This window comes from Dromaius novaehollandiae, chromosome 5 (assembly GCF_036370855.1).
Source record: "Dromaius novaehollandiae isolate bDroNov1 chromosome 5, bDroNov1.hap1, whole genome shotgun sequence".
Classification (NCBI taxonomy): Eukaryota; Metazoa; Chordata; class Aves; order Casuariiformes; family Dromaiidae; genus Dromaius; species Dromaius novaehollandiae.
This window is the reverse complement of record NC_088102.1, coordinates 45,210,710-45,235,364: the sequence shown is the minus strand read 5'-3', so window position 1 is coordinate 45,235,364 and position 24,655 is coordinate 45,210,710. Positions and strand designations below refer to the sequence as shown.

General features: G+C 42.0%; 1 protein-coding gene across 7 annotated transcripts; it reads right to left on the bottom strand.

Moving 5' to 3' along the window:
• Positions 1 to 15: 15 nt before the first annotated feature.
• On the bottom strand, positions 16 to 24,596 carry ATG13 (autophagy related 13). 7 transcript variants are annotated; one of them, XM_026093160.2, is made up of 19 exons: positions 24,127 to 24,596; positions 21,424 to 21,569; positions 18,325 to 18,406; positions 17,421 to 17,501; positions 16,688 to 16,807; positions 16,200 to 16,246; positions 15,529 to 15,669; positions 14,416 to 14,456; positions 13,763 to 13,859; positions 13,321 to 13,419; positions 12,454 to 12,544; positions 9,918 to 10,016; positions 7,559 to 7,669; positions 6,673 to 6,806; positions 5,712 to 5,829; positions 4,850 to 4,927; positions 4,440 to 4,556; positions 3,834 to 3,962; positions 16 to 3,067 (listed from the first exon to the last, which is right to left on the bottom strand). In XM_026093160.2, the coding sequence occupies exons 2-19, from the start codon at positions 21,516 to 21,518 to the stop codon at positions 2,990 to 2,992; spliced, it is 1,758 nt and encodes a 585-aa protein (XP_025948945.1). In that variant the 5' UTR covers positions 21,519 to 21,569; positions 24,127 to 24,596; the 3' UTR covers positions 16 to 2,989. The 7 variants fall into 7 exon arrangements, with proteins under 7 accessions (XP_025948945.1, XP_025948946.1, XP_064368747.1 ...); XM_026093161.2 differs by lacking the exon at positions 9,918 to 10,016 and having other exon boundaries at positions 18,325 to 18,451; XM_064512677.1 differs by lacking the exon at positions 21,424 to 21,569 and having other exon boundaries at positions 18,325 to 18,451.
• Between the last annotated feature and the right edge of the window lie 59 nt (positions 24,597 to 24,655).

Here is a 24,655-nt window from a genome sequence, read left to right as displayed (position 1 = left end):
CAGTGCAGCAGTCCATTGCTTACATAAAAGTTTTATTGGAAATTCTTTGAATACTTAAAGTACATTGGAGACTATTTCCAAAACAATGCAATTTAGGACCCTTCCCCTTCACCCAAAGCATCTGTAAATCAGCAGCTACATACATACTGTCCTTAATATAGAACTGAGGATGGCTGCTAAAATAAACAGCCCCCATAACACAATCTGTGGCAGGTCACAGCAGCAGCTAGATCCTTCCTGAAGCAGAACACTAATGCCGTGATCAGAGATCTGGGAGCCTAGATAGAGAAATTAGGTGTTAAAGCTGAGGAGTATCCAGAAAACAGGCACATAACTCAGCCCTAGAGATCTTTATTGCTGTGACCACCCAGCTCAACCCTAGCAGCTCATATGGACAAATTTCTAGCCTTTCAAGCAGAAAAAAACTGCTACACTGAAATTCTGCCTTGTGAGATGTGGGAGCTGTAGCCGTGTTAGGAACTACATCAACAAATGAGCATGAATATTTGGCTCTGGGAACTATTGGGACAGTATTAGCAAGAAGGGCATGCTTTCTATCAACTCCACAGCTTTTCAGTGTAACAACAGGCTAGTAGCAGCACTGGCCAGGTGAAGCTCAACCTATTCCAGTCTTCTCTGTGAATACAGTGTGAACCAGCACTTTACTCAATCTCCGCTGCTTGGCAGCTCAGATTATACCACTTTCCCAAGCATAACCTGTAAGTTAAGGGAAAGGTGACAGCCCACTTCCTACAAGGTGGTAGAGACCAACTTCCTGAGCAGAGAGGAAAACCAGGTAATCCACTAATTCCTTGTGTTCCTGGACCCTTCTGATACTTTTTGCACCTGTACAAGAAGGTGGCTCTGACTGTTGGGATCAGGTATTTGTTAAATGCCATGTAACTAAAGCCCTCTTGCAAGCTGTTTATCTAGAAAGGCTTTCTGAATGTCTGTGCTTTTTTGTAAGGAATAAGGAACTTCTGTATATGACATTGCTGAAAAGTTGGATTCGTTGACTAAATTAGAAAGGGTCTGGTGGATAACTCTCCTTCAGTAAGGCTCTTACCTGGGGTTTTAGAGCACACATGACCTCTCACCAAACATGCTACTCAACAAGAAAGCTAGTAAAGTTCTAAGCATTGTGTTGATCTGATTTACAATAAGCTATATCCTGAACTCAGTTCCTTGCTCTAGGAGCAGCACAGAGATAGGGGCCTAGAGATTCCCACAGCCTACTGTCATCTGCTAGCAATCTCTTTCAATAAGGAATACAGCACATTGAAGAAGCTACATTTCAGTAACTAGAAGGCTTGTTCCTCCACCAATCTGAGGAAATTAAGATGGTTCCTCAGTACAGAGGAAGCACAGCCCCTCGGCGGGGGGGGAGTGCTTTAGGATCTTAAGGGGGGGGGGTGGTCTTGCAGTTGCTCACTCTAGTTACACATGGGAGGAGGGGAGCGAACCACAAAAATGACCTGTCTTATCTAAGTTTCTGCTTAGTGTCACTATTTCTCCTCTCTTCCTCACATCAGGCAAAGGACACACAACAGCCAAAGCAACCACAGAGCATTGCTAGCCAGTCACACTGCTAATAGCCAGCTCATTACAAAAATAAACTCTCAGCTAATCAAAAGCCAAGTGATTAAAAAGTACCATAAGCCTCTCCCAAAATGTGCTTCTGTGAAGGAGCTGCCTTCTGAATGGCTGAAGAACATAGCAAATTCATCCATGCCTGTCAGACTACAGCTTTTTGCTAAGTCCCTGCCACTCCACGACACTGATGTGTGCATTTCATTAATTCAATGGGCCCTGGCTGGATGTAATGGAAACACAGTCCCCAAAACAGAGTATTATATTAATCAAGTTTGTCTCAGAAAATAAATATCCTGGATTTTTTTCCAGCAAAGGGAAACCATTCTCACTGGACAGGATTCCATGGCACACTTGCTGTCTGCAGGGATCCAGGGCAGAATGACCCGCACTACTACATGAAAACAGAACATCTTTTAAATATAGGTTTCTTTAAAAGCAATAAATATTTCTTGATTCTTAAGATCATCTAGTAACCATAAAGCAGCAAAGTTTGCAAGGGTTAGAGGAAAGAATCTTGGACTAAGACTCCTAATTACATAACCCTAAAGAAACAGGATTCCTAATATTTACAGTTGCATTTCAAAAGCAGAGACTATGAATTCAGCATCATCCCAGCTGCTACTTGCAGAACTGCCAACAGTCAACACTGGTAAACTCAGCATGGCAGAGTTTCAGTACACTCAGAAAAGGATGGAAAGGAAACATGGAAAGCATTTCTGTAGTTTCACTCCTGCTTATCTTACAAACATAACAGAAGGCCTCACAGAAAAAGACCATGTAGAGACCCAGTTCCTTGGAAGCAAAAACACAAAGGTAACTTGCATTATACAGGTCCCATTGTCTCTTGCTGTGCTCCAGGGACTCACACTGAGGTCAGGATGAAGTGCCCCATTCTGTAGGATGGATGTCCTAGACTTAAAACTGTTGAATCTGCTGAATTCACAGACCTTGGAAATGAGCCAAAGTTTTCTATGCTCTAACAGGATTGAAGACTGTAGGAAAACAGTCTGTTAGCAAGAAACTATATCTGGAGAAATTACACTGTAGGACCTTTGGAGGAAGCATATGGCAGCTTTTCACAAACCCCTCTACACAGAACAGAGACTGAAGAGAAAATGTTTCATAAATAGGAGTTTGACTTCCTGTGTCCCCATTAAAGTCACCAATTCAAAACTGAATGTGAACAGGAAAAGCAGTCCAGATCTATGCAGTGGTGTAGCTGAGGAAAACTGGCAGATGAGCTGTATCTGCTGCTAAAGACAGCAAACAAAGCTCATTGATAGAAGGAAATTGTCAAATGAGACAAAAAGCGGAGTGGGGGTGAAAGACAGAGATACTTGTTGACATCATTCTCCAGGATGCCTTGAAGAGGAAGAACCACTGCAGCAAAACAGCTTCACTGCAAGGTTTCTACAAAGGCATCAAACTCCTTGACATTTTTCTCATGGACTGCCAGCTTCTCTGGTAATGAGTCCTGGAAAGCAAAGAAGGGCACAGATCAGGACTCACTCACAGCAGATAAAAGGATGCTTTAATGCACACCATAAGGCAAAAATTCTATTTCCGAGTCATGCGACCCCCTCTTACTGCTCTGGGCTCCCTTTCACACACATGCGCAAAAACAGGAATCCTCTGGCAGGCTCTAGCAAGTGACCCTGAAAAGGGCACTCTGCCCAGAGTTTGTTTGTTCTGCAGAAACAGCCAGTGCACTGGGGCCTGCCCTTGTACAATTCCCTCCAGCAGCTGCAGCACAATAACCTGCTAATGTTGCTGCCTTAATCAAATCACTTGCAGCTCTCAGCCTTTGGTGTTCATTTCTCCCTACAGCACACTGCAATGGCTGCAAGCCCAATACTGCGCTCGCCAGACCACTCCAAACAACTGCACTAGGTTGTCTGATTCAGACAGTTTTACCTGTGCTCAGGCTGCAAGGTCAGGCCCAGTTTGCCACTAAGCCTGATATGCCAGAAGCAGGATTAGTTTTGGGGGTTTGAATGACAACCAGTTTCCCCCTCCATAGCAAGCAGACTGCAGCAGCTTTCAGCTTGAAGATAAATGTACCCATTTCAGAGGATCAGGTGTGCCACAAATGGGTACATTTGTCTGGAAGCCTATTAATGAGCGACCACTTTGGGCAGGGTTTCTCTTCTGAGAAGATTCAAGCTTGTTCAGAGGAGGAAAAGGGAGAGGATTATAAAGAACATGTAATTTCCACAAACTGAAATCTCATGGTTCCATACCAAATCCTCTGCCATGGACTGAGCTCCAATGTCAATTGAGAGGCTGCTGAGTTGAGGTGGGTTCTGAAACTCACGGTAAAACGTCCCCAGGTCCATTGGAAGAATGTCATCTTTTGAAAATGCTGGTTTCTAGAATCAAAGACACTGCTGTTAATTCCTGTTCAGAGACTTGGCTTTCCTTTTGCTGTAATCTCAGGTAAAGACAACACCTGCTATCAGTAAACAACTTGGCATTACAGCTATTGCTGCAATAATGCAGATTAAATAACTGAAGCTCTGCCCTTAGCCCCTGCCTAGGCCAAGATCTCTGCTTGCCTGAGCACATGGAAGAGAGCATTTCCCTGGAATCTGGCTCCTTTAGGCATTAGAGAGAGGAGAGCAAGCACATGTGTTGGTAGGAACTGAAAGATTATTTCATTTGTAGCTTTTGGTTCAGAGTATCAGTGCCTTTGCAGTTTTGTGACTGTTTAGCTCAGTTTTGGGACTGTGAATCATGGGTCTTTTACACCCAGGGAAAACTCTTCTGACATCATTTGCCATCATACCAGCACCTGGAGCCCACCTGAGATGCAGGTGTTGTGTGAGAGCACTGATCAGGGCACTTACAAAGTCAATCATAACAAAGTCATCGTGGGTGTTCCCTGTGCTGCTGCCACTGGAGCCCTCCGAGTGTAAGCTGCCTTGTAGAGGAGATTCAGTTTCTGGGGAGTCAGGAGGATTCACCTGCTCAAGAAATCAAAGACTGTGAGTGCTGATATTATCATCAAGTTTGTCTGCATATTGTGACTGTAGGGGCAGTTAGGAGGCTGGGCAATAAGCACACACTACAGCTAGGGCAGTAAACATGTTTCCCTGCCTGGAGAGCCCAAGGCCCAACATGGGAGATTTCTTGAAATCAGACAAATGTGGACAATTAGTTCTTTGCTCAGAAAAAGTGTGCACAAGCTAAGGAATAGGATGGATGTTGCATGAGGGATGCTGCGAGGGCACAGATTATACCTCTGAAAGGGGCTTACCATGGGGTCGTTATCTTCGAGCTCAACATTCTTGGGAGCAAACATGGCAAAAGGAATGTCTAAGTTGGCCATGGTCACCTGAGGAGATTTAGCAAACAGAATTTCATTAAGATGCTCTGCTTCCCCAGAAAAGAAAAGGGTACTGGAAGTCTTTGTCACGTCTGCTAAAAATTGCCTAAGATCACATTGACAGTTTGCAGGAGGCTGACAACTTCATTTAAAAGGCGTAAAATAGAGAGACTGTACTCAACTGACCTAATACAGCTATGTGCCCTGTGGAAGTGGGATGGATTATATACATCCTATGCAAGACAGGCAAGGATTAATAAACTGCTACAGATTCAAACAATCTCCCTTCACCCCTCCAAAAGGCCTAGAAGAGAGCTTAGTGCTTACTTAGGAACAGCCCTAGGATGTGGGCAGATCTCTAAGCTGCCCTAGCTGAGCTTCTTAAATGATTACTTACTGGTGATGAACTGGCCTACTGCACATTCCTCCAAGGAAGGGAAGCTTGCTGCCAATTTCTCCATTTCAAGACCTGTGGTTGTGGCAGATTGCTGTGGAACTTGGTGAAGTCATGAATGTCTTCCATATGAAGTACAAATGAATGACTTCTGAATGACTTCCATACCCAAACAGGGTGTTGGTAAGGCAGGGCAAATTTAATGGCTGTCACATCCCAAGAGGATTTTATGAAAAATATGCCTGTGACAGGACCCTGTAGGCAAATGCTGCAGGTGGGAATTTGTACTCTCATTCTCCTGGATTGCCCTGGCATTGTGGTACTACGCTTCCTCTGTGTAGAACTGATTAGAGTAGCAGGGTATTATAGTGCCCTCTGAGAAGATCTGCTGCCAGTTACCTGATTAATGGGTTTGTTGACAAAAGCTCCCACCTTCCGGATAAAGATGGTTTCCAGAAGGTCATGTGGGGAACCACACTTCCCTTCGCTGCTGTTTGATACTGTTTCTGTGTCCTCACTGAGGGAGGAAGAGAGACTAACTAGTGACTCATGGCACAAACAATATAGACAAATCACATGCTTTACAAGATTAATTCAATGCATGGCTATTAGTTATTTCCATGACCTGTTTTTTCCACCACAGGTATTCATAACTCTTTAAAACACAAAAATTAGTTGAGTCCTCTGGCAAGAGGACTACTTACATAAGGTACCCAGGAAAGTGCTAGTGCAACTATAATGCTTTTTGGTTTCCCCATAGCAAAATCTTCGCTTAAGATATTTAACTTGGAATTATGTGAAAAAAAGAGACACTTAACAAGAAATGAATGTGGTAACATAAAAATGAAGGACTGAATTAGTAGAGAGGGAGGTGACTGAAGACAGTTTGAGGCTGCATTGTTTCCTTGTAAGTAACTTTGTGCCTGAAGTTTTTTAATGTAATACATGAACAGATCTGCACTAACTGTGACTATTTTCCATAACAATTCACGTTTTCTTGAGAACTTAAGATTCGCTTGTGAACTTACTTTATCTTGCTGTTTTACAATTAGCAAAAACAGTGCAGAAATGGCACTCTAAAATTGAGATAACAGAAGATGCATGGATGTTAAGGTGACTAGAAAGTGTAAGTACATGACAGAGATCATTGTTTGGAGAAAGGCTGAAAATGTTCTGATCAGAGAAAGCTGCTAGCCATTTTAAGGGGAACAAAAAGACAATAGCTGTGCTACGAACAACAGATAAAAAGAGAAAACACAATAGCTGTGCTACAAACAATAGCTAAAAAGAGAAAAAGTTTTAGCTTTGTATGATTTTAAATGGATTAAGACAAGTGGTGGACGATCTAAGACTGACCTACCTACTAGAAGGAGTAACTGCTGAGTAGTGGGCTCCATCCAGTGGGGTGCATATCCTTTCTTGGTCAGCTTGAGTGCCATGTGCTGGCTGGCTAGGAACTGGGGGCACCCCCCCATCTTTTCCTGGACCAATCAACTGAGATAGAGAGAAACAGTCAAGTTAGATATCTCTAAACTGGTTCAACACAGTACAACATAGAGCAGATTCTGTCACACTGGGACTAGATTATGTTTTTGGCATGCAGCTGGGCTCTAGCTACCATGAAGCAGAGGGGAGTGTCAAGCAGAAGGTGATCTCCACAATACAAACGCTTTCTTATTTCCTTCCTACTCCTCTGCACTTCAGGCCTGATTTACACAGCAGAGCTCTATGCCCGTTTCAAGGAGCAGGGATGTGGGGAAAAAAATCGTATCTTCTTTCTACCATCACTGTGTCAGCAAAACTCTGGTGTGGAAGCAGCAGGCAGAGAAACATTTCTTAGCTTATTTTATCTGATGAATGGATGTAAATATGCCAAAATGGACTGTCAGTGTATTCTACATCTAGGCTACAGTGCTGTGCTCAGATGGCTATAGTGACAGCAGCTCTGTAATACAGCCAAGGCTTTGGAAGCGGTGACACTTCTGTGCAAGCAAACAGGTTTGGTACCTGTTCTTTTAGTGTAGTTTCTCCATGCTACTCCTACCCTACTCGAGTGAAGTGAAGGATGCTCAGGAGCCAATTCCTAGCTCCTCCGCAAGTTCTCTTTATTTAGCCTAGATTCTTTTCATTCCTGAGCAGGCAGGATGCCAGCGCGTGCACTAGTTTCAAGGCCTCTCTCTGATGTACAAGTGACACATAATGGCTGCGATACCAGCCACACTTGTTGTTGTACCCTTTACAAGTACCTGGTGAGGGTGTGCAGCATTCAAGCCACCAGCAAAGAGTACAGGATACCCCATGTCAGCTGATCCAACTGCCAGGGCAGCAGGCTGATAGGAAAGACGAGAGCTGGAAAGCTAAGAAAGAAGAGGAAAAAAAAAAAGAAGGGCAAAGGGAGAGGAGAGAGGAAAGGGAAGGGGAATGCCCAACAGTCTGAATAATCATCAGTCACTGGAGATGGAACAGGAGAAATTGGAGGCAGAGCAGAGTGTTTCAGGCTGGCAGAACAGATGCTAGATTTTCATTAGAAATCAATCATGAAGGTTATTATTTTAAAAAGTTATTATTGCAGGGGACTAAGTTTGGGTCTTGACAAAAAAACAAGACTAGTTTGCTACTCACATAGGTGGCCGTGCAAGGTATGACTACATCTAACACGGGGAAGCTCTGCTCTACAGGCCTGTTTCACATACTGGAAAAAGCATGAAAGCCATCACCAACTTAATAAAGAGATAATATTTAATTTTTTTTTCCAAAGCAACTGCATTATCAGCTGTTTGAACTCATTTCCATTGTACATTAAAATAGCTGACCTTCAGAGCCTGCTCAAACAGCTTCAGCAATAGAATACAGGGCCCTGAAGGTGTGCTAGTTAAAGAGGGAAATGGGAAACTAACCCTTGTGAGATTGCTTTAGGAATGAAGTGCTGGAAGCAGTGAAACCCAGGAGAAGTTCCTTACGCACCTTAAGGAGAAATCTAGTTGGTAGGACTCTTTCCTGGTTTGGCCTTCTTGACTTGAAAAGGAACACTTCATTCAGAGCTCTGCATGTGATACCCCAGCAATGCCAACACTAACATCATTTACAGTGGTCTGAATGATGAACAGCACTCACCTGCACAAGAGGCTAGTTAAGCTAAATGGAGCAATCTCTTCTCAGAGAAGGGCAAGTATAAAATTGTTATATGTTGTGCTCCTGGAGATATCTGGCCAGCTTGATTCTTTTTGCAGGAATTAATATTGCTTTGGAGATTATTTAATGCTCATCCTCCTGTAGAAATCCCTTTAGAAACTCTAGGGACTGTTGCTCACTGAACTGGCCTAATATTACCTCTGTTTAAGAAATCTTCAGCATATACAGACATGCTTCTCTATTCTTTAACTGTCTTTTCCCAAGTCCTGTCTCACAGCTATTGTTAGCATTACAAATGTAAAACTTTTAAGTTGAAACTGCTTCATTCTCCACCTGCCTTTGAAAATCCTCCAACAACTTTATAGTAGTTAAGTGTTCCTATTTTATTGTTTCTCTGTCCTCTGTTTTAAGAGACTTGTACAAGCGTGAGAAACGTGACTTCAGACAAATGTGAGATGTAAACAAAGAACAGTAATTCAAGTCCTCATAAGTGTTATTTGTAACCATGAAGGCAGATATAAGTAAGATTTGATTTTTTTTTTTTTAATTTTCTTCAAATTAACAGTATCTCTGTTTTAACCCAGGAAAAGGTCTGTGTAGATTTTAGGGCATAGATTCTGTTAAGAGAAAACACTCAGCAATGTGCCTTGTTACTTGTTGTGTCCTTGACTAACAGTTAATACTTGCAACAGCTGATGTTCATTCAAGTGTGCTTTTCCTGTCTTGGGAGACAGGAATGCCTTCATTTGCAAAGGCATTTAAGCATCCAGCTCTCATTGAAATTCATATGAGAGAGACAACTGAAAACTTTGGTGGACTTGGGCCTTACAGGAAGCAGGTGACATTCACTGAAGTTAGTGGGACCGTCAGTGTCAGTGGGACCAAAATTCACCCATATTTCTATTTAATTATTTTTTAAAGGCTGTCAAAGTAGAATAAAAAATTCATTATGTCCTTACACTCTTGTTTCCTCTGTCCCCTCTTCTCCCTCTCACTGGCAAGTTGTATATAGCCCTCCTTTGCCAACAGCAGGCTATGTTCTTCTAGGCATCCTTACTGTTACAACTGTAGGCTGGATCCCATTTCAGCAGAGGTGGGGAATGCTTAGTTCCTTCTCAAACACTGACCAGCCTGACAGAGTATGGTGCACTTTTTTTTTTTTTTTCTTTTTAACTTGAAGACTCTTTTAAAAGCTTGCTGAAAACTACTCCTTCCCAACATCCTCATGAAGTGTTATAGGCTGCTTCCTGCAGGATTGCTGTTCAGCTCAAAGACTGCAGGTGTTTTTTATATTTAGAGAGCAGTGGCTTTGCAAACTAACTAGACCCAATGATGTGCCTGTCCCATTTTGGGTTGACCAGTCTTTTTGATACACAACAAACGTTCTGCATTGTCAAATTTGTACTTTCCTGTATTTGTTCTGTCATGCCAGTATTATCTGGCCATGAATAACATGTTCTATCGTCAACTCACTTGATGTGAAAAGGCCAGTCCCATCACTGGGACCTTCAAGGTGTCCGTCACCACAGGAGGAGGGGTCTGAAAATGTGCCTTTGTGACAGTAAAAACACACTGTGCACAGACACAGACACACAGAGGAAACAAGAAAAAGAGAGAGAGAAAGAGAGAGAGAAGGACTTCAGAGAAAAACTATAAAGAGTTGGATGAACTGAATGCTAGTGAAGAGACTTTGGCTGCAGCAGCCAAGCCTATACAGAGAGCAGAATTCTCAATATTGCCAGAAACACATTAATTTTGTGAAGAATTGACTGTTTTCCAATCTCAGCAAACCACTAAACACAGCTAATATTTTAGACTCCAGTGAAGGCTGACAGAAGGTAACTGCCAGAAACTCTGTTCCACAGCTAATTAGAATTGTTAACAGCCAGTTAGCAAGAAGACTGAGTAGTTGCCAGAAAAAGCCAAGACTAATTTTGTTTGGAAAAGTACAAATTATATATATATTTCAATAGTCTCCATCCATACACTCTTAATCTTCCAGCATTCTAAAAGAGAGCAAGGATTATATCTTGGCATGTCTGTACTGCACACTCAGACTAAAAGAGGGCCCAGCCTAAGGGACAGATCAAATATACTGATGTGAAGAGAGGGCTCCTTCACCAGAGCTGACACTCCACAATTAAACTCTGTCTTACAGAGGGTGCTAATGCAAAAATGGCATCCCAGTCCTGGGCTGGCCCCTAATTTCTCCCCAGTTGTTTTCCTACCAGCATGGTTTTATGAAAGTTTCATTTGTGGGTACCGCCTGTGCTCAGACTTTCTCCTGAATTTTAGGATATTCTCCAACACACATAACAGACATGCTATGCAGGGCCACAGGGAGAAGCCAATACCTACTCCCTTGCATCATGCAGGTTGGGCCTCATTTCTACTGGGAAGGCAGGTAGAGCTATGGATAGTCTGTACATGAGCTGACTATACCACACAGTTCCTTGTATTTTCCTAAGCATTAAGTTTCATATAGAAAGCTGGAGGAAGAGAAATTAGCCTTTTTTTTCCCCCCTAATTTACTCTAGAGACCACTCTGCCAAGATAGTCTCTCAATTTTAACTTGTGGTTAAGACTGGCAGTTGCTTTAAACATAAGCATGCAGTGTATGCCAACTATGAACCACAGAAAGGCAAGAAGTAGGCTCATACTTGATATGAATCTTCAAGGTTCTTCTAGTTTCATGAAGCTTTGGTCTCACTGAGGGGAAAAGCTTTATGTTCCCTGGGGAAATGCCAGCTTCGATGTCTTTACAAACACTATTACTGTTAAGTAACACTGGCATGACCAAGCCAGTAGAAATTTCATCATGAACCCTACTGCATTTCACCTGCTTGGTAAAAAGGCAAGACACAGCTGAGCCACAAACCCATCTCCTGAGCTGCATATCCAGGAACAATAAAAGCTTTATTCCACTAGACTTATCATGAGCGCTGCCTGATCAACAATGCCAGATGCCCTGTTACCCCAAATCCAGTCAGCACAAAAATACTTCCTAAGAAAAGCTCATTTCCAGCTCATTCATTCAGCAGAATACATTCTGCTAAACCAATCAGACTAATTCCTCTGAAGTAGTAAGAAGACTCATAGCAAATTCTTTCAGATTGGAACAACATTCGAATTACACTTCATTCTGTGCTTCACACCCACAGTAAAACAGATTTATATCGTCTTTAGATTGCCTTTAAAGTTCAGTAGAGCCATCTGCTGGCCTGGATAACAAGGCAGAACATTCTTGAATATTTAAAGCTATAGGAAAACAGCAAAACTGGCCAAGTCTTCAAAATACAGAATTGTGAAGTCGGATGTATAAGGAGAGAGAAAAACAAAAGAACTGGAGTTTCCATTTTTCAAGATTCAGATGAGATCCATTTATTGTTTCTTTTAAAACTTAAAATAAAGGAAATATGCACAGGTGGGTGGGAACACAGAGAACTCTGCTTATAAAGTCCCACCTAGTTCAATACGACAAACTGATGTGTTTGCCATTACTGATTCCTGCTGCCCCAACTAGTTTTAGACGGTCCTACAAATAAGGTTTTTGTCTTCTTCCTATTTTACTATTCTGCAATCCAGAAGACATGACTGTGTCATAAGCATTTTTCTGACAGCTGAATGTTTCTTTCTCAGTTGCAGTGTGTTACCTCTAGTAATGCTGCCTGGCATCAATCTCTTGAATTTATCTTTTGCAGTGATCAGTATGTATATATATTTGTATGCTGCTATCCTCTTCAAGCTCATCTCAGCCCAGCTACAGGACTTGGTTCTTTTAATCTTCCTTAATAACTCAGTCTCTTAATAATTAGTCCTTTACCACTAGAACTAGGTTTCACTCAGAGCGTAACAACAGGAGTAATAAGCTTACATATTAAATTTTAATTTTACAGACTGATCCAGCAGCAGGAGGCTGCATGCTTGCACCGTAGTTGATGCAGGAGCAGGCGCACTATGCTAATCATGACTGGTCATCTAAGAGTAGAAAAAGCCTGTTTCCTCTTACCTGAGATGGAGGAGAGGTGGAGAAAGATGTTGTGCAAACTTCTTGGGAATCTTCCACTGAGGGGTACACTGCACCATTCTCCTCACCAGCTCTAAAGCAGCAAAAAAAAGAGCAAGCCCTAACTGAAAATATTCCACAGAAAAAACAAATAATAAAACACACTGGGACAAACATTGCAGGGAGATTGAGAGTATTTAAGTGGAGTTGAAAGGAGAATTATGAAGGGCTCTGATAATCTGCTTGGCAGAACTGAGGAAAAGAGGGTATGGAAATTTTAGTTTTCCCCAGGATTATTTACCCCAGACACTCATCTTCCCACCCCCAAATAGGAACACTTCCTTTCTTTCTTTTTCTTTTTTTTTTTTTTAAACTAAAGAAGGTTTTGCTGTATCAGCCAATGCTGTTGGCTTTGGTGTTGAGAGAACCATTGTCAAACAGTGCTACTGGTCCCAATTTGACTGCCCTCGTGAATTTTAGAGAGGGCAAACACCTCATCTACAAAGATAAATTTCAACTGTGTAATTTTTCCCCGTGTAAATCTCTAGAGATGCATGCCGCTGGACATCTAGTTCTAAAGGAAGATTAACTGCTACCCTTTTAAATGCGCAAAGGTAGCCAAGGTTCAACCTCTTTTGTGGCAGAATGGTTCTGTAAGGAATTTGGGAACATAATGGGGCTTGCTGCAATCAGCCTTCTAGACCTGAGGGGAAACGTTGCCTTTCCTCATGTGCTCAACCAAGTCAGTATGACTGACCCTGATACTCCAGTCTCCCTTCCCATGCAGTCAGCAGGTAGTGGAGAAGGCTTTGTATTTGGGCATAATGATGCCTTCACCATAGCCCATAACTGTACTCAGCATTTCCTCACCTGTAATTGCAGGGATGCATGGGTGAAGAGCTGGGATAGGGACGGTCCACAAAGTGATCAATGATAATCCCCATGATAGGAGGGGTCCTCTCAAACTGCCTGCAATGCAACAAGCAAATGGTGTTATTGGTATTCCTCTCTGCTACGTCCCAACTCATGGTGCCCTCACAGAAAGCCCTAGTACCTGTTAATGGGACCACAGCATCTTTACAATTCAACTCTGCAACTCCAAGCAAGCATCAACAGTTCAGAGTCTCAGAGTCTGTCTCAGGGCTACCCAAATACTCCCCTTGCTGCAGGACTTAAGTGTGACAGAGTGTTCTCCATGAAGGAACATCTCAGCAGGACAGGATAAGGAGAAGGGAAAGATTTAGAGGTTCATAATATGAGGGGTTTAATACATTATGGTAAAACACTTTTTGGCATGATCATGTTTTCTCACCTGGTTGACATGAAGGCAAGGTTGATTCTGTAGGCACAAGACAAAGTGATGGTGCCCACTGGAGTACCCACTGTCCCAACACGGACTGTCTGGAAGCCTATATGGTTAAAGAATAATTATCAGATGCAATGGTTACACAGAATTTGATTATTTATATTCTGTACTTCCCTATTCTGAGGTTGTATCATCTTATTTTTATTGTGTTTGCATTATTACTTGCAATCTGAACTCCACACACACACACAGAGAACCCATAACAAAACAGCAGCACTAGGCTGCCTTGCTGTTAGGCCTCGTCTACAAGACTCCTGATCTGGACTTCCTATCCTGGCCTCACACATTGCTCTGAGGTGCTTCTTGATCCTGAGTAGATCATTATCTTCTTTACTGGTCCTGTCCCTTCTGAACATACCTCCATACTCTTTATTTCTGTTCTGGATTGCTAGAGTCAAAATGGCAATCACCCTAGATCTTGTCAAACTATATTATACCTGTCACCTTGTGACATGACCCTTTGCAGAAAATATCCACATTTAAAAAGCATGTGTAAACCTCAGACTTAGTCTTCCTTGCAGCACTTAGACATGGTAATAAATGTCTCTCAAGTATGGAAAAGAGTTCTGCTCTAGTTTATGTGTGTTGTCTAGCCATACCTTCTCCCAAGCCACTCAGCTGCACTTCACCAAAATATATCCTGCAGGAAAAAAGAACAAGAAAAGTTATTAGGTCTAGTGGGACATAATGCTAAATAATCTATATTCCCTATTTAATGGAAGGGTTGGAGCTACTCTTCCTCTTTAGAAAAAACATTAGTAGTAGCCAGGAAGCCCATCTCAAAAAGCATTCCAGCTACTTCAGAGGAAGATGTGCCACATGCATAGGAAAAGAAAGAGAAAATGGTAGCTGAGTCTAACCAGAAATACTTTTGTTTTTTTTTTAAAGCCTGTCAATCTCTGACAGGTCTACAGTTTAGAGCAAAAAAGTGAACTGATTCAAATTTCAGGGATGGGTCAGTCTTAAAGCTGGTACTTATCACACAACATAAAAGATATTAACTGTACTGAAAAGAAAGCTGAAGTATTTGCCAAATCAGCAATGCAGGCAAGAATGAAGAAATGACTGGGATTTCTTTTAAACTTCTTGCCTGTGCAAATGATAACAAACACGAGGCTTTGCACTAAAATAATCTAAATTAGCTAGGCACACATATCAAAGACTTTTCTTGAAGTCAAAAAGATGACGACTGGAAGGTGATAACCATGAACTGTAAGCCAGTTGGATCGCACAGGCTAAACAAAGCTGAGCTCAGTATTTGAATGAGGAAACTGTATGAACTGCAGGAAGTGGAACTGAGGATGCATTTCAGAGATGATCTGAGAGAGAGTCTGAGTCTAAACTGCAGAAGTATGCATTGCAGTTATGTCCAACTTAGCCATGCATTTGTCAGATATAGGCCACATGCTGAACAACTGGATGCAGATAAGCAATTTAACCGTTTAGCTACATGTAGAATTATTGTGATCATCTCAACAAACTAGGCACACAACAATACTTTCAGATGCTCGTTTTTTTTAATGCCTTAGAATGAGGCTATAAGGTGATATACAGCCCAAAGTTCTCTTCTATCACTGATATGTAGCAGTTAAATTCCAATTATTTGAATTCGTTATCACTCATCCCTTTTCACCACATTTACAGCTGCCCTGTGCAAGTCTACAGCCCTTGCTGCTTCTATTTCAAATGTGGAATTTTCTATTTCGCTTTACCTGTACAGTATTACATATTCATGGCCTTGTTTCCTTGAGAGTCTGTAGGCTGGAGTTACCCTGGTTATAGCAAGTAAAGACTTCAGTAGTAGAGACAGCCTGTTGTATACGGTGTATGAAACTTTGATTTCTTTGTCACACCTGTAGAACACACAGATAAAAAATAAGTCTTTTGTTTCCAATTAAGAAAGTAATTTTTTATCAAAATGAGTCTGGGTCAATTGTTCAAACAATAAAAGAAAGCCTCAGCGTGACCACCTGTAGTTGACCAACCAGCTAAGAGTCCTACTTCAGTCTAGTCACTTCCCATAGAATTGATTGCTCAAAAATGCCATGCAGCCTTATAATAGACAGAAGCATCTTTACAGTATTAAAACCATTTGTAGTTACTGAGTATATGAACTCTTGTGTTTGAGGAGGTATACTAATTGCAATGGAAGAATGAAGAAAGAATGAAATTTCTAGTTTCCTTTCTTGACATTGATATTAAACAGCTGGACAGTGCATGAAACAAAGAGGGGACTTCCCTCTGAAGTGTCACAGGCAGCAGAGCCGTGTGCTCATTCATCAACATGGATTGAGCAAGCGTCCCCATTTCATCAGCTAAAAATCCCCCAAAACAAACATCAAAAACCCCAACAACACAAAGAAAGCTGGAAAAATGCACTTACTTTTCATTCATTTCTAGACACCAAATTTCCAGCTCCATGGAATCTCCCTGGATGTGAGAAAAGACAGGGAACAAAGGCTCATTTCAGAACACAGATCTTTTCACATCACATTAATGACCAGCAACAGCCCAGTCTCTCAAAAAAGATGTTTCTCTGGCTCCCACTTTATTGTCATCTTGACAATAGACTAATGTGCACTGGAAGCTTCACTGTAGCATTTGATGACCTGAGGGCATACCGTCCTCAGATTGGCTGAACTCTTCATGGGCTAAGAAGGTATGTTTTGCTGCTCTCTTACGTGTGTATTTGGCCTCAGACATTTGCAGTGAATTGTTTCTGTTAAATAATACTTTCCTTCTCATCAACATACTAGCTAACTTCATGACTGCAGACATTTCTACATTATCTTGGGCTAAAATGCAGAAGCTTTGGTAGGTGACTTAAGATGCAAGTCAAAAACCAGGAACCTGTTTTGACTCGGTCCTCACCTCCGAGGTTTTGAGAGAAATCTCCACGCACATAGACCGTCCAACAGCAGGTAGCTGTCCTGCCAAGGCTTTCTTTGCTTCATGAGTAACCTCTGGTATGTCTTTGATTGCCAAATTGAACTGCAGAATGAATGAGACAAATCAATTTTTGTATTTCTTTGAACAACTGCCTAAAGGTACAATGCAGACAAATTCATACACCAGTATATAACATACTAGGTTAGTGTCCATTGAAATATTTATGAAACACAGAAATTTGCTCAAGCTTTTCACTTTTGCAAACAACATTTCCTTGGCTGCTAATTCAAATGGTTTTCATGATCCTGCTGTACAAAGTCATGCTCCTTTTTCCTCACTTGAATTATATGTTCACCCACAGAGTATCTTGAGTCTCTTCAATTTTAATGGAGCCCATTACTTATAAAGTCCTGAATCACAGGTGCAAACTTCTGACAAAAAAAAGAACTCACGACATCACCCCCAGCAGATCTTGGAAATGTGCCTTAGTCAGCAGGTAGGAGTTGCTGATAGGTATCATTTACCTCTCCTCTAATTAGGCCTTAGAGAGCCCAGAGTGGCATGTTACATGTCAACCCGGAAAAAATCCCAGTCAACGTAACTGAATACAGTAGTTATCATATATGAACAGTTAATGTAGTCTGCACAAGAACTGCATGTGTTCTCAACACTAAAAAACACAGTTATAGAATTGCTTTAAAAATTGTGACTTTACCCAGTCAGAGCCTGTTGGGGAGGATGATGATCGGGTACAAATTTTCTCTCCAAGTCGGGCCTGGACAATTACTTGTACCGTCTGAAAGAGAAAGGAAAAGATACACACTGATTTCTTGAGCTCAGCAGAGCCCTCTATTCAGAACCTGGGCTAGACAAATTCCAGGTAAAAAAAGAAAGGATTGACCAGAATGTAGAGAAGTGGAGTTTGCTAAGATAATCTTCATGTATAATCAGCTTGAATTATTATATACAATAGGTAAACATATTTCAGACAGAAAATGATTTTAAGCTGATCTTTCCTTGTAATAACATGAAGTAACTAAGTCAATTTCATGATCAGGAGTTGCGCTGTCTTCAGTAATACTGAAACAAGATTTACAACTATATCCTGAAGCTGGAGACATAAAAGACAGTCAAGTGAGTCATCTGTTGTCAGAGTATCTACTTGCCTCTAATAAGGCCAAGCAGTAAAATCTATGTACCAAGTAAGGCCAAACTTTTTTTATAGTTACATATCATGACTCAAAACAACAGATACTATTTCTTTTGGATGCAATAGAAAAATTTAGATGGACTGAAAACAAAGGTTAGAACCCAGCAGGAGATACTATCTAACTGTTGGATGGAGTTAAATGATAGGAGCTCAAAGATGACAGAGGTATGATCAGCCTATAACTGATTTTATAGTAGAATATTTTGGGGAAGGGAAGACATATTGAAGGTGGAGAAAAGACATGTTTCTAATTCCTTTTAGGAATCTCTTTTCTAAATTTGCCTTCAGCTTTTTGCATTTTGATCTTTAGCAAGCAAAAAACCTCTGTTATGCTATGCTATCTACCAGGAGTAAGGTTTTTCTCTTAAATGCAAAAGAAGGGAGATTTGCCCACAAGAGGAAGAGTTACCTTCAAAGCAAAAAATTTGATGAACTTGTCCAGGTCCTTCCTGTCCTGGGAACTGAGATCAGTGTCCATTGCATATGGCAATCTGAAATACAGTACAGGCCTGGGAATGAAGTCTTCCTTCAGCTTTCTGTTTGGATTTTAAGATTTCAAAATATTTTGCCATTAGAGGCTAGCTCAAGAGAAACAAAATGTCTAACATGCTAAGAACTCTGCGGAGGGTGTTAAACTCACAATAATAATAATAAATCTTGTCAGTGCAAAAGGTACCAGAAGAAAAACAAGGGAGGCCCATAATTAAAACTGGATACAAGTTCTCCAATTTTTCTAGCTTAATGGAAAAAAAAAAAAAAACCCAAACCCACCCACCCCAACACCATTCTTGGTTCAATATCAAACTACACATCAGACACGGCAGTCTCAGCTTCAAAAAGAATACCTCCTCAGTTATCAGCACTGGTCAGAAACAAACCAAATTGATTTCTTGGGTCTAAAATCCTAAAACCGGTATTCCAGTAGTATTGCAGCAGATATTGAAATCTGTATAACAAACTGTTGCTGGAATGACCTACATTGCTTGTTTACTTCCAACAAATATGTGCTTGCAGTATACTTGTATTTGTATTCTTCATTAGGCTACAAATTTACTACAACCAACTGTAAAGATGCATTTTGCCAATGGATAATCAAAATTCTATGTTTACGTCTTTTGAAAGCGTTTGATGACAGATACTTAGCTCCCACAATCACACTAGCTTGTTTTTGAAAACATTATTTATGTTTTAGCAATACAATGAGACCTGTACAGTGCATGAAGCCATATGTGCCGAGGTACTAATCAGATCTCTGCCACCAGCACATGACATGGCCTTGGATAAATGATAATTTCTGTGTGTCTCAGTTTTTTTCACTTGTAGGTTAATAATCATATAGAGACCATGGGGAGGACTGCCTTAATTAGCAGCATTAATTGTGCTTTTTACTTATAAGCCTTCAAAGTGTTAATTCATTTTTAACTTCTGTTGCTGTTTTTGTTTCAAGATAGCTAATTGCCCTGAAGCAGCTTGTCAAACAAATGACATATTTATGGAGCGTGCTGCTCATCACTGAAATGCTGCGGTTCTAAGGTCAGTAAGCACAAGCAGCTGACATGCACAAGGTTACTTTATTCACTGTTCAGTCTTTGTGCAAAGAGTGAACTTGCAGCAAGCCCGTAGTACTGAGAGGACTGAGTACTGTATTTACACAGATTAAAGCTTAGCAGGACAAAGAGGCTAATAATCCTGTTCACACAGGAAATATCATATGATCTTTACTGACTACATGCATCCAGTACTTGTATTTAAAATATCTCCACTGAACAGCAGTAAATACTTATTTTAAGTAATGCTTCAGGAGCATCATATAAGAGATGCTGCTACCATTAGAGTACTGCAATTTATAGAGCACTTTATAGAGAAGAGTGCTGATTTCTGAATGACTCTATAAAAACAAGTCCGGACACCTAATCTTGTTGAAAGGTCCTAGGCTACATTCATATGGCATCTCCCAGCACATTACAGTTCTCATTATAATTTTCAATTTAAATTGAAAACTAATATAAGCAATTGAGCATCAGATACATTAACAAATTATCCTTTGGATATTTTAACCTCATCACCAAAAGTATTATACTTTCTTTCTCCCCTTTATCTCAGCTAGACAGAGATTATAACAGTCTTTCTACCACAGAGGGAATGCAAAAGGAAGTCAGCATTTAAAAGCACTAGCTGTTTGACTGATGCACTACTCTAACATAGAAAGAGTAAGCTTTTAGTATAAACGCTTCTCATTACTAACTAACTGTAGCATAATAAGAAAAATAGGTCAGAATCAATCATTATTATTCTTCTGACTTAAGTAAGCAAAGCATTGTAGCGGTTGAGACGACTTCAGACACACAACAAAACCTGGCTGATATGGGCAATAAAATACAGCATAAAAAAGATTTTTTTTTCCTCAGCCAGGAGAATGGTGACATTTAAATATCAAGAGAAATCAAATTAGCTTTTAATACAAAAAGAAGTGAGAGGACATTTATGTATGACCCCTGAAGAAAGGTGCAAAGCAGTATATATCCTTATGTCATACGAGAGCTGTCAAATAAAGCACCTACATTTTCTTCATGGGACTGAGAGGAAAAAAAAAAAGTCCATTCTGGAGAATGACTATTGCAAAACATTAGGGAACTAAAGGAAGAAGTTAGGCCCAGTGGTGTCTTAGAAAAAGAAACAAAGCAGATTATCAAAGGGTTCTCTGTGCAATGCAGGAATTGATTCTAATGGTTATAATACCCAAATGTCTATAGAGAGGAGAGAAATGGCCAGAGTCATATCTTGGATTTACAGTTCAAAGAAATAGAGCTTCACAGGTCTGCCCTGCTCCAGGAAAATCAGGATTCTTTCTGTGAGATCCCAAACCATCTGGAACACCCATGAAAATTTTGGAGATTCATACTCTTATCTCTCAAGCTCCAAATGCCAGCAACAGTTGACTCACTAGAGCCTAAAATAAAGTAGAAAGCATCGGGGAAGGTCTCATGTCAGGGATCTGTAATTTCAGGGGGAAACAGTGACCCTGGAATTCAGCTCCTGACATGTCTAAGGCCTGTCATCTGATGGCCATCATCTCCTCATTTATGCAGGGAGCATCTGATGATTACCTGACATCTGCTGAGGCTTAGGACAACATTCATTTTAGAATCATTCTCGCTAAGGGTCAAGACAGATCTAGAACTACAGCCATCATTTTATTTACAAAAATGACTTTGTACCCTCATGTTAGTTGCCATCAACTGACCTGAACAGGAAGGAAATCTTTTAAACTTAATTCCACCAAACTCATTCAATTTCATAAGTCCTGTAAGTTGCAATGCCAACACAGCTCCCAGTTAAGTGCCATTTATCCAGTTGAGTGCATCTCAGAAGTCAGGCTTAACTCAAGGAGGGTGCTACCTAATTTCATACTGAAGAGCCACCATAAGGGAATAACCTTTGATCTAGGTCAGAAACCCACAGATGATTGATTCCCCCTCAACCAAGTAACATTTGAAAAAAACAATACCTCACTGCTTTAACCTTACACAGAGGCTGTTCACAAGTGAAAACAAGTATCTCAGGCACGTGGCTTTCTGCTTTGTCTCTCACTTCTTGCAACATCCATTTTCATGCTATTTGCCTTAATTCATATGCATTTGTCTTCTCTCTCCTCTAAACAGAAAAGTCAGAGATAAATGTTCAAAGGAGAAATGCCACATGCTGTTTGTTGGCTAAAGTCTTAAAAAAACCAGTCTTCTTACAAGACTATGAGGCAGAGATGACTATTAGGCCTATCTAATACTTTGACATCTGAGCAGCATGCCTTATACAGTCTGTTAGTATTTGTATTCTCCTTTGCCAAGGAGGAGGAGACATCAGCAACTTCACATAAGCTGATGGCATCTTGTTTGCATGATGCAACTGCAACAGCCCTCCCCTTCATGCATTGGTACAACCCAAAGAAAGAAGAAACTTCAGCTACCAGCATGCCATGCTCTTGTTTGATTATTAGCAGCCCAGGTGCATGCAGACACTTGTAGCCTGGGCACACAGCAGGTGTACAATAACACTTGTGAACACTTACGTTATAGAACATTTCACCTATGGGCATTTAGCGTGCATGTGTGTTTGACATTCATTTACATAAATGGGAAAGGAGCAGAAGGACCTGATATGTACCAAGCATTGTTATTGCTGGCGGGGAAAGTGTACATAGGCTGCTTCCATTACCTCTCTCCTCTGAGATTTCACTTTGAGCCATGACTGCTACAACTGAAATTTATTATGGCTTCCTTTATAAGAGGTAGTTATCAATGCAGTATAATTGTTCAAGGTTTCTATCGGAGAATGACAGCAAGAAGGCCATGGGAAAGAAATAAGAAGTGCTGTCACTGTTAAGAAGAGGACTCTGGACACCTCTCATCCCAGTTCTCATTTCCCGATTATCTGAGTGTGGCCCCAAAAATGGGTTCCTTGTTTTCACCATTCTTTCAAAACTCTTTGTAAATACAGGAACCAAATCCAATCACTGAGTATGTCGTATGTGAAAAATCCTTGTTGAATCATTCAAGTAAACAAGAAGCACGTGAAAAGTTTTTCAAGCTTTTAGTAGAGTGCCTTTCATAGATAGCCAATGAAGCTTTCCTAGAACATCTCCTTCAGTGACTAAGAAGTTTCAGTGCAGAAAGGTATTTCAAGCACATTAATAAGCAACTATAAAAAGATCTCCATAAAGACAGTGCTCTGTTTGAAGGCTAGCCTGTAAGTTAAACTTCAGTATCCTACAATTACTTAGTTTCCATTTCCCCTTCTTAGTAGGTCAGTCAGAAACCTGGGGAGAGAGAAAGAGATGGGGCAGGAACAGCTCTAAATTTTAAGATCTGCCATTCTTATTCTCTAAAGCTCATTATTTTTTTAAAAAAAAGACTAGAGCAGATTCAAGAGGTAAAACTTTCATGTTACATAAATATTCTGACCAAATCAAAGGCTATCTAGTCTACCATATGGTTAAGCTTTAACTGACAAAGAGGCAATTTTCCTGCTGATCAAGAAAGATTTACTTCTTAACTGAGAAATGGCATCCCAGTTTAGTAGGAAATATCTTACTAAAGCCTGCACTGCCAGCTCTCCACTGGCTTGAAAACAAAATTAAGTAATTCCTCTTGACTGGCAGTTACTTTCTGTACTTCCCTAAGGTCTAAAAATGGTATCAGTTCAAAAGTCCGTCCTCTCATTTTGTCAGACCAAAGTATACAGACTGAAAAAGAATCTGCTTCTACAAACTCCATACTACAACCACCAATATAATCACTAAGTCTCGACTTTTATGAGGACATGTTAAGAAAACTTGAGATTATGTAGATACCATTTAAACAAAATAAGGTGATCCTCTAAGATCCTTTTGGATGTATGAATACAGACCACTGGCTGACCTGAAGAATTTTTTCTTGCTGTAAGAAGGCTGGTTTCACCAGGTCAGGCCACTCCTGCAACAATTTGGAGATGCTCTAGACTACATTTGCATGGCCAACTAATTTTCAGCTAAGGCAGTAATTTACAATGTTTTTCCCACTTACAATGTGCCTAGTCACACCACTTTTGAACTTGGTAAGTGGCTAGTTCACAGAGTCAGTTCAAAGCGTCCCTTCTCTACCAGTACGCGAAAATGCAACGTGCTCCTGCTCCCATTGAATCAATAGGAAGTATTCCTGCAGCGGCCTCCTAGCAGTCACAGCTCTAACAGGAAAGAAAGAGGTGATACTTGGTCCATCTCCTGATCTTTCCTAACAGGAAGCAAATCCAAATGTTAGAGGAAAACTAAATACAAGAAACCATGTGGTTTCAAATTGTAAAGATCATCTACGGGCTCTGATGCATTTTGCTTTTAAAAGGCAACATTTGGGGGGGTTCAAACAGCCCAGCATGCCACATCCATCCCAATTTCCACTCGTTGTCTCCAGCTCTTAGGAAAACAAAATCGGCCATGTTTACATGCGGCTTCCAGGGCACCATCAGTCAGGTGCCAACTGACATTTCTTCACCGAGTCCCGATTTTTAGAAATCTATGAAGTGAAAGCAGAATGGTGACACAAAGCTGTAATCCAACGCTGGAGATCCACCACAGCTCCGCGAGGGACGGGCCGCTCGCCCCCCCGGCAGCACCGGGGCCCCCCCGGCAGCGGCACCGCCGGGACAGGCAGCGCAGCCCCCCGCGCCCCGGCCCCGGTACCTGCGAGGGGGAGGCAGTGCTGGCGGCGCGGCGGCTCATCCCGCGCGGGGGCCGCCCGAGGGGGTCCCCCGTCGCCGCCTCCTCTCGGCGCCCCGCCGGGCACGGCAGCCCCGCGGTCCCGGCGCCTCCACGCTCCGCGGCCGCCCGGGGGCTCCGGTGTCGCCGCAGCGCCGCGCTCGCTCCTCTCGCCGCTCGCTCCCGGGCCCCGCGGCGGGCCGGGCTGCCGGGGGTCGCGCTACCGGCCGGCCCGGGGCCCCGCTCCGGGCTCGCCGCGAGTGTCAGCGCCGGGGCTCGCCGCGGCAGAGGCCGGCGCGGCCGGATCGCAGCGGCCGGGGGTTCGCGGCCCGCGGCGCGGACGGGCTGCCCGCGGCCCTCAGAGCGGCGGCCGCGGCCTGTCCCGCGCCGCCATCGCCGTCGCCACTGTTTGTTTTCATCCGCTCCGGGCGGGGGGAGGCGCCTGAGCGTCCGCGGCGGCACTTTCCACACGGAGCCGCGGCGGCCCCTCCCACCCGCGCCGCCCCGCGCCGCC

Bases quoted from the DNA above. Each gene is read 5' to 3' on its own strand.
- ATG13 (XM_026093160.2), bottom strand. From the start codon at position 21,518: ATGTTGCAAGAAGTGAGAGACAAAGCAGAAAGCCACGTGCCTGAGATA. The intron at 6,807-7,558 runs GTACTTGTAAAG...TCTCTATCTCAG, and splicing joins ATGCTGCACACCCTCACCAG to TTGATTGGTCCAGGAAAAGA. The intron at 3,963-4,439 runs GTAAGTGCCCTG...CTTTGATTCTAG, and splicing joins ACTTTGTTATGATTGACTTT to AAACCAGCATTTTCAAAAGA.